The sequence below is a fragment of the Bombus fervidus genome, chromosome 4 (assembly GCF_041682495.2).
Source record: "Bombus fervidus isolate BK054 chromosome 4, iyBomFerv1, whole genome shotgun sequence".
Lineage (NCBI taxonomy): Eukaryota > Metazoa > Arthropoda > Insecta > Hymenoptera > Apidae > Bombus > Bombus fervidus.
Genome location: NC_091520.1, coordinates 17,300,209 through 17,317,145, shown reverse-complemented (window position 1 = coordinate 17,317,145; position 16,937 = coordinate 17,300,209). Strand labels below are relative to the sequence as shown.

General features: G+C 52.5%; 2 protein-coding genes across 5 annotated transcripts in view; one reads left to right on the top strand and one right to left on the bottom strand.

Moving 5' to 3' along the window:
* Window positions 1–16,937, bottom strand: part of Atpsyndelta (ATP synthase, delta subunit) — a 137,004-nt gene that overhangs the window by 30,375 nt on the left and 89,692 nt on the right. The gene's annotated exons all lie outside the window — the stretch shown is intronic.
* Vvl (ventral veins lacking) overlaps window positions 8,256–16,937 on the top strand; it is a 36,780-nt gene continuing 28,098 nt past the window's right edge. For all 4 annotated transcript variants that reach the window (XM_072002424.1, XM_072002422.1, XM_072002423.1 and 1 more), the window contains exon 1: window positions 8,256–12,487. In XM_072002424.1, coding sequence (XP_071858525.1) covers window positions 9,584–10,963 — 1,380 coding nt within the window. In that variant the 5' untranslated portion in view covers window positions 8,256–9,583 and the 3' untranslated portion in view covers window positions 10,964–12,487. The remainder of the gene's footprint in view (window positions 12,488–16,937) is intronic.

Below are 16,937 nucleotides of genomic sequence, written 5' to 3'. Positions count from 1 at the left end.
GCGGCGCGAGACGACGGCTCGTTTCCACGAAGAGGAAGGAGAGAAAGGAAAATGGGAAGCAAAGTTGTTTGTCGATCGATACGACATGCATCGAAAAGCGAAAAAGAAGAGGTAGAAAAGAAACGACGAGAGAGAAGAAATTCAAACGCGAAGGAGAAGAAGAAGAAGAAGAAGAGGAGGAGGAAGAAGGGGAAGAAGAAGAAGGAGTAGAAGAAGAAGAAGAAGAAGAAGAAGAAGAAGAGAAAGAGATCCGTGGCGAGCTCGTGATTCCCTTTAGGCTCGAGCTACGTGGATCCGCGATCCGGCACAGCATCGCATACACACACAGCCGCGTGCGCCAGGGGGATAATAACCAATTATTTTGGAGTATATAATTAGAAAATTACGGAGTCAGCTCCGACACAACGCAGGGACCCGCTCGGTCTTTCTGTCCCTCTCTTCTTCTGCCTACCGAGCGATTTCTTCTTCTTCCTCCTCTTCTCCTTTAGCCTTTCGTCCGTCCCTTTTCCTCTCGCGGTCATCTCTTCGTGTGGCGTCAGAATTGAGATACAGATACTACGTAGACCCAAAGTATAGAGCGTGTGTAAGTTCCAGAGTCGCATGTGCTCGATCTCTCGGCTTCCCTCTTCCTCTCTTTTCCGCGTGGTTGTCCGTGTTCCTTCTTCCCTTGTTCCTTTACCATCGCTTCTTGTCCGTTTTTCGTCCTTTCCTTCTTCTTCGGCTTCGTCTCGGTCCTCCTCCTCTCTCTCTCTTCTACCGTCTCTGCTCGTCGTCTTCTCCTCCTGTTCGTTTTCCATTGCCTTTGAATGCGTGTAGGTGAGGGTGTAGAGGTGGGCCGACCTTATGGCCCTGGGCTACCGGGCTTCGTACCTAAGTTGCTCCTCCTATACGGGGTGTCTCGCGTCGAAAAATCTCGTTAACGCGTTCTCTTCGTCGAATTCTCTCGCAAGAGTATTCCGATCGAAACGCTCGAGAGATAATTATACCGTTTCGTTTACCGTTTTCCAGTTTTTTACGTAGTTCGTAACGCGATGCAACGACCGCTTCGTCTTCCTTCTCGTCGGATCGTCGGATAAAGACGATCGACTGGAAAGTGAAAATCGGTCAAAGTCGTCCCGTCGGTACCTGTTGCGCGGTTCTTTCGAAAGATTTCACGCTGTTTGGTCCATCGGACGAGAAACATCCGATTAACAGATTGTTTCTGGAGTTTGGACGCGCGAACGAGTTTGGACGCCGCACCGTGTATAGAGAAGAGCGAACCACTCGGCATGCAGCTCGCGACGTGCTAAATTATTAATCCTAAATTCTTTCGCCGCCATAATTCTCGTCAGGTGATTCGTCTCGAATTAGTTCCTATTAGGTGGGTAGTCGGCCGGGTTAATTCTCCGTCTCTACCTGGCCAGTGCACTCGCAATTTAAAATCGAGTTGTCGTCGTTGGCGGTTTCAGTGGCACGATCGGCCGTCGTGAGCACCAAGGCAGGTTATTAAGAGGATTTCGCAACAGGGAATCGTCGCACGATTACGATTAGAGGAGAAGCGGCTCGTTACTCGAAGGTAATCGACCGAAACTCGTTGGCTGGCTTTCTTTCATTTTTTTTTCACCAATGAAACGAGCTTCGATCTGGTCGTCGCGTCGTTAACCTCGACTATCTAACGGAAACTGGTAATCGACGATTCGTTCGATTCGGACGCGAACGAGCTAAAACGGTTCTCCGTTCGACTCGTTGTTCATCGTCGTAGCCAGAGTATCCGTCAAGTTCCTATTCGAACTACACGGGAATATCGTTCGAAACGCGACAAAGTTTCACGGTTGCGTGGTTATCGGAGCGGCGAGGAACGCGTCGCGACACCCAGGTAAACTCGATACGCAGCTAGATAGGAAATCACAGGTTTCATCGACGATAGATTACACACCCGGTACAGAAGCTTCGCCACCCACTCGAAGGCAGGTACAGCCTCGACGGATCGTGATACCCCGCGGACAAATGCCGATAATTGCATTTTGTAGTTCGTGAATTCCTTCTTTCCGCCCTCGTCTCTCAGCCATTCGCTGCTGCTTCTTCTTTCCGACTCTTTCTCTTCGCTTCTTTCTCATCCGTCAGCCGCCGACCCTCTACGCTTTGCCAGAAATCTCGTTTTCTCCTCTCTGTTCTGGTCGTTTCAGTCACTAGCGAACTAGTCACGAAATCACCGATATTCGATTAGATTTTTAATCGCGCGTGTTTCACCGCGATTTCGTATTCTCATCGTAAGATCGCGTTCTCATGGTGCGTCGTGTACGCTCGCTTTGTCCCCTGTCCACCTACGCGACGCACGCACGATCTTACGAGAGTCATGGCTCGCGTAGCCGCGTCGTTCCTGCGCCTCTTTCACGCGGTAACCACCTCCCGATCGTCGATCGCGTCCTAGGAGTTCCTCCAGCGAGCTGGTTTTCGCGGCTATGGGATGCGAATACGGCTGGAAGTTGGTAGAACGCGACGATAAAAAGTAACGCGAGCGGATGGCAAGGGAGGAGACGACGGTGTCGTTTATCCAACAAGATGCTATCTAAATCATCGGTCCGTGGTCTCGCGGACCGTACTTGGAAAAACTAACTTGACCGGGAATCGTTGGAACACGCATGGCGAGATACAGGCGGTCGGCTAGACAGATTAGAATCTAATGGTTTTTGCGATCCATTGGTATCTAGCGGGCGCAGCTTAACGCGTAACGCGGTACGTAAAACGACCGGTCGACTCGCGGAAGTCCACCAGACGATCAACGTTATTAACGTGTAATGCACGCGTACTCGTTCGGTTCGATCTACGATTGGCCTCCGTATACCTCTGCGTGGCTCGTAGCCAACTTGTACCCGCGGCCATGCCGTCGTAAATACGTGGTTGACGGCGAGAGCGAAGGCGAAGGCAACTTTGTTCGCTCTTTGCGTTTTTCTGTCCGTTCGGGATCACCTTCTCTCGCGTGTTCGGCGTGGAAAAAAATTGCAACGAGAACAGCGGGAGATTAATTTAAAAGCACAACGTAACTCACGATCGATTAATGCCTCGAGATTGCTCGATCGAAACGTCGATCGTTGGAAACGCTCGCAGCGTTTCTTCCGCTTCTCGGGATCCGTATCCCTTCGCGTGGAATAGTCGTTCGAACGCGTTACGTCGTCAGAATACACGCGTACACGTATGCCTAGGGGATGCGTAACGCCAACTCGTTCGCGTTTCTATTTTCCGTGTGCTACGGCGACGAGCTCGACGACCGGAAGAAAAACTCGTAGAAGGAGAGCGGCTAATCGGACGGCGATAAACTTTGGCTAAAGTATCGAACGATAATAACGACTTGCGATCGTTTAATTTATCGCGTTGCAACGGCTATGATTAGTCGGCGCGATCACGTTCGTCCTTCTTTTTCCACGCCATCGAGGACATTCCTTGGATCGACCGCGCGCAAAGATACGTAGCCAAGAGGCGGGAAAAGACGAGGTTCGCGACGCACCGAATTCGTGCGATTCGATTGATAACGACTACCTTGGCCGCTTTGACCATAACTATCGCGTAGCTGCGCCTCGTCTCGATAAATCGTTTAATTAGCCAAGCGTAAGATACCGGGGCGAGTGTGGACTAGCGAGCGTTATCATCGACGACAGGTTTAATAATATCGCGACTAAGGATAACCGATGGGCAGAACTGGTCGCGTATCCAGGAGGGATGGACGCGCGCGACCACGGATGCCCGATGGCCGTCGGCCAGCGGGTTTCGAATCGAACGCGAGGCCGTTTGCCGTTTCACCCCCGACAGGGATGTACGACGAACGAGTGTTGCGAGCAACGAGGTAGGAGGATATCCTCCTTCGTGTACGTGCGTGACGTCAATATGTCCAGGGTAATAAGATGGCCGGCGATAAAGTGGTGGGTGTAGATACAAGATAACAATCAGCTGCAGTAGCTCCTGGCAATCTCGTGATTACAGGCTTAGCCTGCAGTCTCTCGGTCTCTGTTTCGCTTTACACCGAGCGCTTCTTCTTCTTCTTCTTCTTCTTCTTCTTCTTCTTCTTCTTTACCTTCTTCCTCGGTGCTCCTTCGTTTCTCCCCTTTCCGCGGGCATCCGTCTTTCCTCGCTGCATCCCCTTTTTTCTTCTTTCGATTTTCTTCGAAGGTTTACGATATATTTCGCAAGGGATACGCGGATAGAAGACAGGCTCTAGCGGCGTACGGCTAGTGTCTCGTTCTTCTGCGTCCATCTTCTTCGCTTGGCTGGCTGGCACGACGTTGCGGTGTCCGATATCGCTGTATTTACCTTTTATCGCGTTCGCTCTCTGGTTTTTTCGATTTTCGCACATCGAATATTACAAGCCGACGGTGCAAAAGGAGAAGAAGCCGCCGCGCCAGTTCGGTACGACGGCGACGGTGGTAGGGCGTTCCATCTCCCCGACCTCTCGCCGGCCCCTTCGCCAGAGGTACCTCTTAATAATAATTTTGATCGGCAAATTGGCGTGGTGCATATTTCAGGCTTCGATCGTTATCTCGCGAAACTTTCGGCCCTTCCTGCGGTTCCGCTCTGCGACGGTAGAGCGACGAGGAGGCTGAAAGCCCGCGGGCTCGCCTCGCACGAAACAACGCTTCGAGTTTTCGTCTCGACTCCTTTCGCCGAGATCCTTTTTTTCCACGTCGAATCGCGCGTCGTCCTTTTTCCTCTCTTTCCGGCGATTTTCCATCGTCTCACGGGACACGCACCGGTGTCGCCTTCTTGCAAGAAGTTTCTCTGGCAATTGTTGCTGGTCCTTGGAGTATCGCGACTAGCGTGCAAGTTCGGATCGACGTAGGACGAAAATTCGCGGGTGTCGCCCGTTCTTCGGACGAGGATCGCCGATGGAAGGTCGCTCTGAACTCAATTCGGTTCCGCCACGAGAACCAGCGTTCTCCATATCGAGCAACGTAAACGGTCTTCCGAATTCCTCGAGAACGAATCGTCGCTCGAATCATCGAAATTCGGCTCACGAATCTCTGCTTGTAAGTAAAACCATTGTCTTTCTCTCCCCTCTATCGTTGACACATTTCCTCGCGTTGGTCGCATCGTTTCACGCGCGTGCCATCGATTTCCACCTCGTCTGACGTTTAAACGAGCAGCCTACGCGAATTTTTTCATCTTCTTTTCCTTCGTATCGTCGCGCACTCAGGCGTTACGATCCGTACGTTCGTTGGCGAATCTTCGAATCGCACGCGCGACTATCTCGCATTCGTGCATTCGTCTCGCGTTTCGTTACCATCGGTTCTATGCCGCGGCAAAAGTAGTTTGTCGCGCTACCACGCGATGGCAGCACAGTTACCGCCTCGTGTTCGCGCATCCTTCGGGAAACGTTCTCGCGAAGGGGTTGCCGGGCTCGTTTTTCTACCCTCTTCGAACTAAAAGCCCGTGCACTGCTGCCACCTATCGAACGACTTTTCCACCGACCATCCTACCCTTTCCGACGACGTTTGCGTCTCATCCCCGCTAAAAATTCCTGCTTTTCTCTTCGTTTGCTCTTCGTCCTACATTTTCCCTCTCTTTGATTCCTTTCCCTTCGCGGACCACGTAGTCGGTGGTTGTTGAAAGTACAGCTCGACGATGACGTCGAGGATTGGCGAGAAAAAGCTGCGGTGCACCGTAAAACCCGTCGACGTATTTCGTATTAAAATATTAAAATATTAAAATATTCATTCGAGGCATAAAGCCGTCCAAATTACGCTGGTTACAGTAGTCGTCCATTCACGCGCAGGGCTGTTCGAGTATCCGTTCTTTTCGCGATTCCTACGACCTACCGCACGTACGTTCGTAGACGCTTCGCTCGCGGAACGTCACAGCTAGTCGCGTCGATCTTGCCACAGCGAAACGCCAAACGTGCATACGCGCGTCGACGATTTTTTGTTCGCGTCATCGGCCATCCGAGTCTTCTTCTCGAACGCGAGAAACGAACCTTTGCTCTTTTCCCCTTCCATCGACCGGCGAGACGGTGAAAAATTTGATCGCGCGCGATCGGAAGCGTACGATCGATGAGACGGATTTTGCCGACGATATCGGCTTTGCGACAGGATCGGCTCGAAACACGGACCGTTTCCTGTCCTGGTGTTTTTCACGAATGTTTTCGCACCCCACGGAGATGGAAAGGTACGGGACAAGGTGCAGTCAGGGCACGCTCCCTAGGGTCGTTGGGTCGGAAAAGAGCGGCTAAATTATGCAAGCAAACGTTCAGGTAGCGTAGAGTTTTCACGTAGTCGTTGTCGGGCCGTTCTCCTCCTGCGTCTCTCTGTTTCTCTGCGAGGAAGGGCATCGACTGTTCCGCGGCGTTCGCTTCGCTTCACCCTTTGCGTCACGCAGCCACGTAGCCTGCGCCAGCTAGCTAGCTAGCTACCTGTTCCGTCGGGTCCTAAGCAAATATTTCAGGGCCGCGTTCGATCCAATTTGCCGGAACGATGGTACGACGAGATCGAATTAAAAGCGGCCAACGGTCGCTTGGAAAAGGGGTGGACGCGAGGGAAGGAAGGTGGCGACGGTGGAGAACGCGAAGAAGGAGAAATCGCGAGAAGGTGGACAAAATCGCGACCGGGAACGATCGCGCGTGTAATAAAGTTGGCAAAGAAGCGATAATGGCGGGCCTGCATTAAAATGCTCGTAATTCCAGTGAAAGAGGCCTCGGCGGCGTATAATAACGGGCCGCGTAAATGACAGAGCCGAGGATAATTGGCATCGGTGGTGCGCTCGAAATTCCTAGGTTCGGTAGGAGCTCGGCTATACTTAGCGAGGGAATCACGACAGGCATCCCCGTGTGTCGGTGGTTGCCGCTCGCACTCTTCCGCGATGTCAGTCGATATTACGACGCGCCGTTAGCCCGAGGACGTGCGTGCTTACGCTCGACGCGAGTTACTACTAGCTCGGTGTGCGAGCGAACGTTTGCGCGGCGATCCGCGCGTCCATACCATGCCAACTATCGCCGAGGTGAAACGAGAAGGGTGAAAGCCGGAGAAAGGTCCGTTTGGTGCCCTCGTACGACCAGGGCCACAGGTGCGAAGGCGCAAAGCCAGCTGGGTAGTTGAAACGGTACGACACAGGCAGATCTCGGGCACACGATGATCTAACTCACCCCTCCCGAGGGGTGGCTGGCACGTACTGCATAATGCTGCTACCTGTGGCTCTCATTTAAATGTACTAAACCACGTTCCCCCTCTCTTTCTCTCTTTCGCCCTGTAGTTCGGTCGCTCGACGTACGCCGTTGATTCGCACCCGGCGAAACAGCCTTTTTTATTCCAACCTTTCTATCGATACGTCCCACTCTCCCCCTTGGGGCCCTAATTAATTACGCCCCCCCTCTCCACCCGTTCACCGGGGACCTGTTGCGTACGACGTTGCGTTTTCGTTCGACGCGATTTCGTTAGACGCGTAGCTTCTCGTCGCGTCTACGAGGATACCGCGTATCTCCAGAAGGAGAGGGTCGCGGTGCGATCGCTGCCGACGTTCGTCCACTGCACCTGTTGCACCGTGTGTTTCGCGAACGCGAGAAACGAGCTCGTGCGTGCGGTGTTCCACCGTCATCCGAAGACTCCGACAACGAGTGGAAACGGTGTTCGCCGTGGCATCGATGTCGAAAGTAGTGTTACGTTTCGTTTTTGGATTTTCACGAATCGTGTTTGTCGAGACGGCGAGCGAAGAAAAAGAAGATAGAAAGAAAGAAAGAAAGAAAGAGAGAAAAATGGAAAGAATAGTGCGAAGGAAAGGAGGAAGAAACGGTGGAGAGCAGAGACGGTTTTAAATCGCGTGGAAAAGGAAAAGTCTGACGGTTTGGTGTTCGTCGTAGGTCGGTAGATGTTGAACGGTGTAGCGGCAGCGGCGTCGGCGGTTGTCGTCGGCGGTGGCGTCGGCGGTTGCTGCGTGAACGTCAGCTAGCGAAGGTAGTCGAGCGGTGGCTCTTGAAGCTCGGCGGCGGCGGCGGCGGCGGCGGCGGCAGCGGCGGCGGTGGCGGCGGTGGCGGCGGTGGCGGCGGTGGCAACGACGGCGCTGGTCGTAGGAAGGCTGATAGTATGGATGGAGGGGCGAGGGGTGAGCCGGGGTGAGAGCAGTGGCGCCTGGGGTGCGTAGGCTGCCTCGGAGGCGCGGTCGGTCCAGGTTCCGCCCGACGGTGACGTTCGTCGACGGCCACCTTGCGACCGGGGCCAATGATAGAGCGAGCGGCAGGGTTCGGTGGGGATGTGCAGGACGGTGGCGCGCATGACTCGGTTCCACCGAGCGCTCCGGGAGCCTCGGGAACCTCGAGCGAGCTGCGAGGCGAGGCAGTCAGTCGCTCTCAGCTACGACATGCATAACGCATGAGAGAGCCCGAGCGAGATCTTTCCGAGCCGTTGTCGTCTCTCCTCTGGCGCGCGCGCGCTCACACACACGCACACACCAACACGGATAGAGAGACATCGCGCGAGGAAAACACACGCGCGCGCAACCCAAGACACCGCGCCGTGCATCGACTTTAACTCTCCTACCGTGATCGTGCTCGTCCGCGACATACACCACTCGTCCTCCCGTCTTCGCGAATCAACGGGCCACCGCGAGTTCACCGAGCCAGTATATCGCCCCATCGACTTCTGTCGCGAGTGTCGTCGGCCCGTGCCGTCTTTAGTCGCCGTCGTTCGACCGATCGCGATGATAACGCGTCACGGCGTTCGGTGATCGCGAGCACAACGCGAGTGATATTTCTGCGTGTCGCCTGGAGTCGCCTGTACTTGTCGAAAGGACGCGACGCTACACGACACGACACGACGGTGTGCCTTTCTTCGGTTTTGTGGAGTTGCGAACGAAGAGTTGCACAGCAGAGCTGTACGCCTTTGCACACGGTGGTGAAAGCAACGTCTCCGCGCGGGGTTCCTCCCCGGAGGAATCGATATTGTCCGCGTGAAGATCGGATTTCGATTGTTTCGAGGAAAACTATGGACGAATGGTTCGTGAGTTCGACGATGCCTGTTATTCGGGATTTGGTGCGTAGTCGCGAACCATGGACTGTGCGCTAGCTGCGTGTGATAGGTGATCGTCGATCGAATCGAACGAGAGTAAACGATCTTGCCTTGCAGGGGCAGGAATTCGCGATCTGTGTGCCGCGTTCTGTTCCAGCATTCGCGTCGAGAGCATTTGTGCGAGATTTTGCGCGAGACTTTGCGCGATCGTATTGCACATCAGCCGGGTGAACGGAGGATATCGCGGCGTGGCGAATTTTACGCGAGAGATAACCGTGAACGGTGAGCCAGCCAACCAACAACGGGAAGAACAACGACGACGAAACTAGTTGCATGGGTGAAAACGGAGAGAAGAGTAGAAACAGAGGGAAGAAAGAACGACGAGGTACGTTGACGGAGGCAGGAGGAAAGAAAGGTGGAAAGGGTGCCCTGTAAGGGCAGCCCGAAGGCTGACAGCGAGCGAAGACGGCAGGAGGATAGCAAGGATAGCAAAGATAGGAAGAATAGAAAGAAAAATCGGCAAGTCGGAAAGGAAAGAAGGAAGAAGAAGAAGAAGAGGAGGAAGAAGAAGAAGAAGAAGAAGAAGAAAGGAGAGGCGAAACCTCTGCACCGAGGGGAAGTAGATGGCCGCTACCACGTACATGCCTATTAGTAGCGCAGTGTCGTCCGAGCTGGATGGTGGTTCGGGTACCGCGATCGGGATGAACATCGCCGTAGGTGGCTACTCCTCTGGCTCGCCTCGTAGCGCCGCCGATGCCGGGGAGATGAAGTACATGCCGGCGCCGCAACATCATCACCACCATCATCACCATCATCAGGTGACATCGTCGCCGTCGCCGAACGGATTGTCGCATCCGACGGCGAGCCTCTCGTCGGCGAATCCCTGGGTGAGCTTGCAACCAAGCAGCGATCACTGGGCGGCCTCGATGGGCATGCACCATACCAGCCATCATCCGCACCATCATCCGCACCAGGCGAACGCCGCTGGACTCGATGTGAAGCCGCTCGCGGCAGCGGCTGCTACCGCGGCAGCGGCCGCCGCGGCCGCCAACGACCAGTCGATGCATCCGCATCGCGGCGGTCCTCATCAGTCGCCCGGAATGGCATCGCCGCATTCTTGGCACGCGCCCGTTGTCCCGTCGGCCCATTATAATCCGAGCGGTGGCGCGGCCTCGCCCACTACCCTTCAACAGTACCACGCCGCGATGAACGGCATGCTGCATCCGCATCCGCATCAACACCATCCGCAGCTTCACAATCACCAAACGGCCGGTTTACATCCAAACTTGAGGGATCCCGGGTCGCCGGTCGGCCACGCGTTGCATCCGGGCCACCCGCACGACAGGGATCAGAGCGCCGGAGAAGAGGACACTCCGACCTCCGACGACCTCGAGGCGTTCGCCAGACAGTTCAAACAACGGCGCATCAAGCTGGGCTTCACCCAGGCGGACGTCGGTCTCGCGCTCGGTACTCTCTACGGCAACGTCTTCTCGCAGACGACGATATGCAGGTTCGAGGCTCTTCAGCTGAGCTTCAAGAACATGTGCAAATTGAAGCCGCTGCTGCAGAAGTGGCTCGAGGAGGCGGACTCGACGACCGGCTCGCCGACGAGCATCGACAAAATCGCCGCCCAGGGCAGGAAACGAAAGAAGCGAACGTCGATCGAGGTGTCGGTGAAGGGCGCGCTCGAGCAACACTTCCACAAACAGCCGAAACCGTCCGCGCAGGAGATCACCTCGCTCGCGGACAGCCTTCAACTGGAGAAAGAAGTGGTCAGGGTGTGGTTCTGTAACCGACGGCAAAAGGAGAAGAGGATGACACCGCCGAACACGCTCGGCGACGGAATCATAGAGGGCGTGCCGCCCGGACACCAGAGTCAGCCTAGTCTTCACCAGGCGTATCATCCGCAGGATCATCTTCACGGATCGCCGATGGGCCACAGCCACAGTCCGCCGATGCTCAGCCCTCAGGGTCTGACGGCGCACTCGTTGGCGGCTCACTAGCGTTCGCCCGGGCCTCCCCCGTTGGGCCTTTCGATAACTTCTCAAAACTCGGCGAACAATCCGGCTTCCTCGCCGCCGGAAACGCTCCCTCCGTTCTATCATCATTACCTGCAGGCGCGCACCGGCAGCTACTCCACCACCTCGTAGTAGCTGTGGCCAGTCAACGATCTTCTTCGCGTGCCACAGCCGCGATGCGTTTTCGCTCCTAGTAGTCGAGCTCGCTAGTAGCGTCGCCGTCGTAATCGCGCCATCCCTGCCAGGCTTTCCTCCGTCTCTCCGACGAGGTTCAACGGGGTACAACGAGGCCGAGTCAGAAGCCAGCCAACGGGGAGGCTTTTCTTGGCGCGATTCGAATCGCGCCCATCCAAACGCTCTCGATAATCGCCGATCGGCTAAGAATCTCAGGGATAACGCCAATGTCGTCTTCGCCGTCGCCGTAGCCGCACCATCAACAGCAGCACCAACAACAACTACAACCACCACAACAACAACAACAACGACAACAACAACAATAATAGCAACAATAACAACAGCAACTACAACGACAACAACAACAACAGCAACAGCAACAGCAACAGCAACAGCAGCAGCAGCAGCAGCAGCAGCAGCAGCAGCAGCAGCAGCAGTAGCAACATCAGTAGTAAACATCGTCGTCACGAGCCTTCGCTACAGAAAAATTCATCGATCGAATTGACTCTCTCTTCGTTATTCGTTTCGATCTGGAAGGAACGAAGGTCTCGCGGCCGCGATCGTCCACTTGTTTTTACTCGGCGTTATTTAACCGCGCGATATCCCGGTGTCGAAAGTGCGCAGTATTTCTCGTCTACGGTTGGTTCGATCCGTCCGTCTGTTTGCTCGCTCGTTCGTTCGTTCCAAGGATAAAAGGACGTTGTTGTTCTCATCGTGATCGTTGTTGTTATTCCCGTTGCAATTGTTTGCGACGTTTCCGAAACGTGAAAACAGATAATAGAAAGTGCGAGAAACGCTTTTGTGCATCGACGAACGACGAACGCGCGCTATTCCTCGCGACTTGTTCCCGAATGGGGACCGACGGACGGATGACCATACCGAGGAAAACGAAAGAAACGCAGCCAGAGGCGAAGAGCGGTGTATTCGCGCGGGATTTGTTCCAAGCAAACCCGCCGGATGATGTAACATAAGTAAATATGGACTGTAAATAATGTACTAGATAAAGCTAGTAAGTTAAGTAAGATCGCACATCGTCGTCGTCTTCTTCGTTGCCGTCGTCATCGTCGTCCTCCTCTTCGAAATCCCCGTTGCCGTAAAACGTTGCTGGACGTGAAGCAGATTTCGATAGTGGAAACGAAAGAGCATGGAAGAAACAAAGTCTCGGAGGGAACGATACGGCGCGACAAAGTAAACGAAAAAAAAGTAAGACGAGCAGATTGCAAAAGAGGGACAAGACACGCGTGAAACGGGGAAAATACGCGTGTCGGAAAACGTGTGCCGAATCCTACCGACAGCAGAACTCCCTCGCAATGAAATACCCCTTCTGTATAAAGAGTAAGTATATAATACGCACGTATAAATAAATAAATAAATATATATATATATAAAAGCTCTAAAAGTCGATGTATATAAGAGAGAATCATATGGCACTGTGGAGAGGTTGTAGCTACGTTATGTTATTGAGACTTTTATCGTCAAAAAATCGTTTCGCGGGAAAAGAACTGTTGTAAACGACAATAGACCTGTCATTATAATTTATCATTATTAGGATGATTTTATTATTATCGTTATTATATTATTCGTCGTCTTTATTGTCATTTATTATTATTCTTTATTATTACGATTATTATTATTATCATTAACATCGCTATTATTAATGTTATCATTAGCATTCTGTTGCCCGGAGGCTAATCGCACAGAGCGAGAATTTTGCGTTTTTCGTCGCCGCCGGGCATCGGTCGCTCTTCTTTCCTCTCTCTTCTCTTTTGCTTCTCGCGTAATTCCGTTTTTCGCACTTTCTCGTTTCTCTTCCTCTCTTCTTTCTGTCATTCTCCCGTGCTCTCTGATCCTTGCCTGCTCGTCTTCAACGGTGCCCCTTTGCTTCCGATCGCAACCTCGCAACCAACGTCTCCGTAATCGAAAAAGTCGCCTAGTTCGCGGTCGTTCTTAATTCGAACGATAACGAAAGTTCGAAACGGATCTGACGCGCGTCCCGTCGAACCGATATTTCTTCACTGCGGGCTCAGTCACGCGCAAATCGGTATTCTCGCTGTACGATTGGCCAAGAAACTCGTTTATCGGCATCAGAAGTTGCTGCGACGAAAACGTTTCGCGTCGTTTTCATACGGTTCGACGGGTCTCGGCGTCGCCGTCGCGAACTCGTTACGTTTTAAGGTTAGGACGTCGTTGTCGCGATACGTGGAAGAAAATAGACCTACGTCCGATGAAATCGGCTTTCGCAAACTTTCGCTTCGGAAAATTCGCGAGAGTATTTACAAAACGTAATCGCCGTCTGTTCGATCCTCGCTTTTCATTTTCCCTCGGTCTTAGATACGTCTCACACGCACACACTCTCCCTCTCTCTCTCTTTTGCTTTCCCAGTTTTCGCCGAGTGTCGAACGAAAGCCGCGTATCTCTTCGCCGGCTTGTTCGAACGTTCCAATCGTCGTCGTAACGCGTTCGTTACGATCGGAACAGTCGATAAAATTTTGTATACGTTCAATTTTCTCACCGCGTAATTGACGCACCTACATCTCCGAATGCGCGTGTAAAAGGACAAAATATAACGACAGGTCGAACGACCAGCGTAACAACGTAGGATTTGTGTCGCAGGAATGTCTAACTTGTCGCGATCAAGGGTCGGACCACCCCCTCGATATTTCCCAACGCCTCGAATTCGTCCGGTGGACAACCGGTGCGTCCTCGTTCCACCTTGTTTCCCGATCTACCCTTCGAATCAACGTTTCTACTAATACCGGAACATCGACCAACGACGTTTAAAAAATCATAAAGCTGACCGTTAAACCGTCCCGGTACCTATTACGAATCGTTCAGCGGATCCGACTACGAACAACCTGGAATAGGTAACGCGCTCGTTCCGACGACTCTATTTAGGGGCGGCGGGTTTGGAAAGCAGAGTGGCCGGAGTATGTATAGGAGACAGATCCAAATCGTGGCGATGATCACGGCGCGAGCTGCTCGTTAGAAGGCGTTTAACGTTTGGGACGCGGCTAGTTTCCCTGATCCGTCGTCCCGTTTCCGCTAATGACACGTTCGTACAGGCGGGCGAATCCTTCGGGCTCGTTAAGACGTTGCTTTTTCTCCTGCCGGCGGTTTCTTTCACGAAAATCGTCGATCGGGGAGAGAGAGAGAGAGAGAGAGAGCGAGAGAGAGTAAAAGAGAGCGAGAGAGAGAGAGAACGAGAGAGAGAAAGGAAGAGAGAGAGGAAGAGAGAAAGAGAGAGAGAGAAAGAGAGAGAGAGAAAGGAAGAAGACTGTCTCGAGCCGGGAGTCGTTTCTTCGATTTCTCCGCGCGATTAATACGACTTCATTAGGCGACAATTCACGGAGTCGACGTTTCGTGTCGGGATTACTCGCGTTATCGGTGACACGGTTTCTGTGATTATTTGCTCAACTGGCTCGAGTGTCGGCGCTTTATCCGAGTCCGGCCTCGGCTATCATCGCGAGGCCGCGATTTCGATACGAAGCGACGCGACGCGAGGACGAACGGAAGCGAAAGAAAACGCACCCCGACCAACGATTTCGCGTTGCAAAGTGGAGCGAAATCGTTTGTACGGTTGTTCTGTTAATCATTGTATGTATAACGGCGCGTATCCTTTCGCGCTCGATCGCCTTTGCTTCTTGCTGTTCGATCGTTTGTTTCACCGAAAGCAGGAAAGGAATAGAGATCACGGATCGTTGTATCGTACGGACAACATGTCCAAACGTACGCGATTTTATTGGTGCAACGAATCGGCGTTGTTTTCCGGCTCGACACGCCGCGCGCTACGAGAAACTGCGACAGGATACGCGAGGCGTTGCGTTCAATTGCCGTTTTGTAAATAGAGAGGAACGATGTGTGCGAAGAAACGATAGAACAAAGTGTCTTGCTAACACGATGCTAAAGGGAAACGGACGGAATCGAAGAGCGTGACATACGACGAAGATTGTTCGGAGAAAATCGCAGACCAACCCGCGTCTCGACAGTTTCCGCCAGCCATCAAGAATTCCGAATTTTGGCGACTGTCGTTCGTTCGCGTGATCGAGCTCTTCGATTTCCGACTGGTTTTCAGCGACATGCGTGAAATTTTATGCCAAGGACAAGATGCGCGCGTGAAAAGTGCAACAGAGAGCGTGAAAGAGAGCATACGTACGCGCGCGCGCGTGTGTGTGTATGTGTGCGGATGTGTGTCTGCAGGAGAGAAAGAGAACGAGCGGCAGAAGTACGAGAGAAGAGGAAAGGAAGGTAGAGAGGCCGATGACGAAAAGCATGTAAAGATCGTACGCAAATCACGCGTAATACGCATAGGATGAATTGAATCGAAACGAAACGTAAAAACGATCAGAAATGCGCGCAAACTGTAAACAACTCCTCCTGCTCCCTGTATATTATTATAATTAAACATTAATTATTATTAACGTAAAATAAAGATCTGGCGAATGGTGGTGACGTTTTGTTAGAATGGCAGAAACTAAATTACTACTGAATTTTAATTAATAAACAACATGAAAGTAATACAACAACGTACTTCACGTGTTATGCTTCTTTTGTCAAGAATCATTTTACCCGAAGAAAGCGAACGACCCACGATGGCAGACGATCAACGACGCTAGAGCGATCGGTGATCGAACAATCGGTAAAGATCATCCGTGTTATTCGATGGTTCGCAAAGTCGCACGACTCGCGTGTTAGAACGTGGACGAATCGATCAGAAACTTTCGAAAAAACGTTGCTAGCTGATTTCGAAGCGCGACTAACCGCCTCGTGAGCATCCTTCTCGTAACGATTATTAGCCGGGATAATGAAACGAGCACGCGTAACCGTTAATCATACCGATAGGTGAAGCGACAAGCGGATAATTAATATCCAGAAAAAAGAAAAAAAGAAGAAAAGAACGTTCGATCGACGCGGAATAAACAGCGAAGCGATTCTATTCGATCGGCGATTTCGTTTCTTCCATCGACGTAACACACCGACGAAGAAAAACGCGAAGAAATTGATTTTCAGCGTGCGATCGCTCGGTTCTCGTACGACGATTCTTCGACGCGCGTGTGGACGATCGTCGATGCGTCCACGTTGATCGTTTTTTCCCCGAGAAGCAACGTCTCTCGTTCGAAGGCGAAAAATACTTGGCTGTAGATCGATTCGAGTATCTTTCTCTCGAGTATCGCGCGTCGGATTAGATTCCACTTTCTATATCGGCGAAATTTTGATTGCCGCGCGACGAAACGAGATTGCACGATTGCACGCACGGCTCGTCCCTAACGACGCAGTAGTTAGCGCGTTTCCAATCGCGTAGTCATGATTCCAATCGGCCGCGAAATAATTGGAGGTAGATTCTGGCTGGTCCAATTTTTGCTCGCGGAAGCGAATCGCTCGATTGGAATCGACGGTGGATTCGGTGAAAAGACGAGGCAGCTCGCTGCGTTGCGCAACGTCTTTTGGCAAAGCAGACGTGACGCTAGATTCGCGTCGATCAACTACGATGCTTTGTACAGCTGGGGTTTCAAACTACGCTGGAAATTTTGTGGAACGCGAGAGGTCGTCGATAAGAAAAGATATGGTCGAGTGAAACGCAAAAAGCCACGTCGTACACTGGTTTAGGGAAACGCGCGTGACTCGCAGCGTTGTTGACGCGAGCGTTCGAATCGTCCCGATTCGGAACCCGATCGAGCGTCTCGTAAATCTCCATGCAGTTATCGTTTCGCAGTTGGTCGAATCCGTTTGATTTCGCGTTTCGCAACCGAGCGACGGAGTTTCCACTTTATTCGCGAGTTTATTCCTC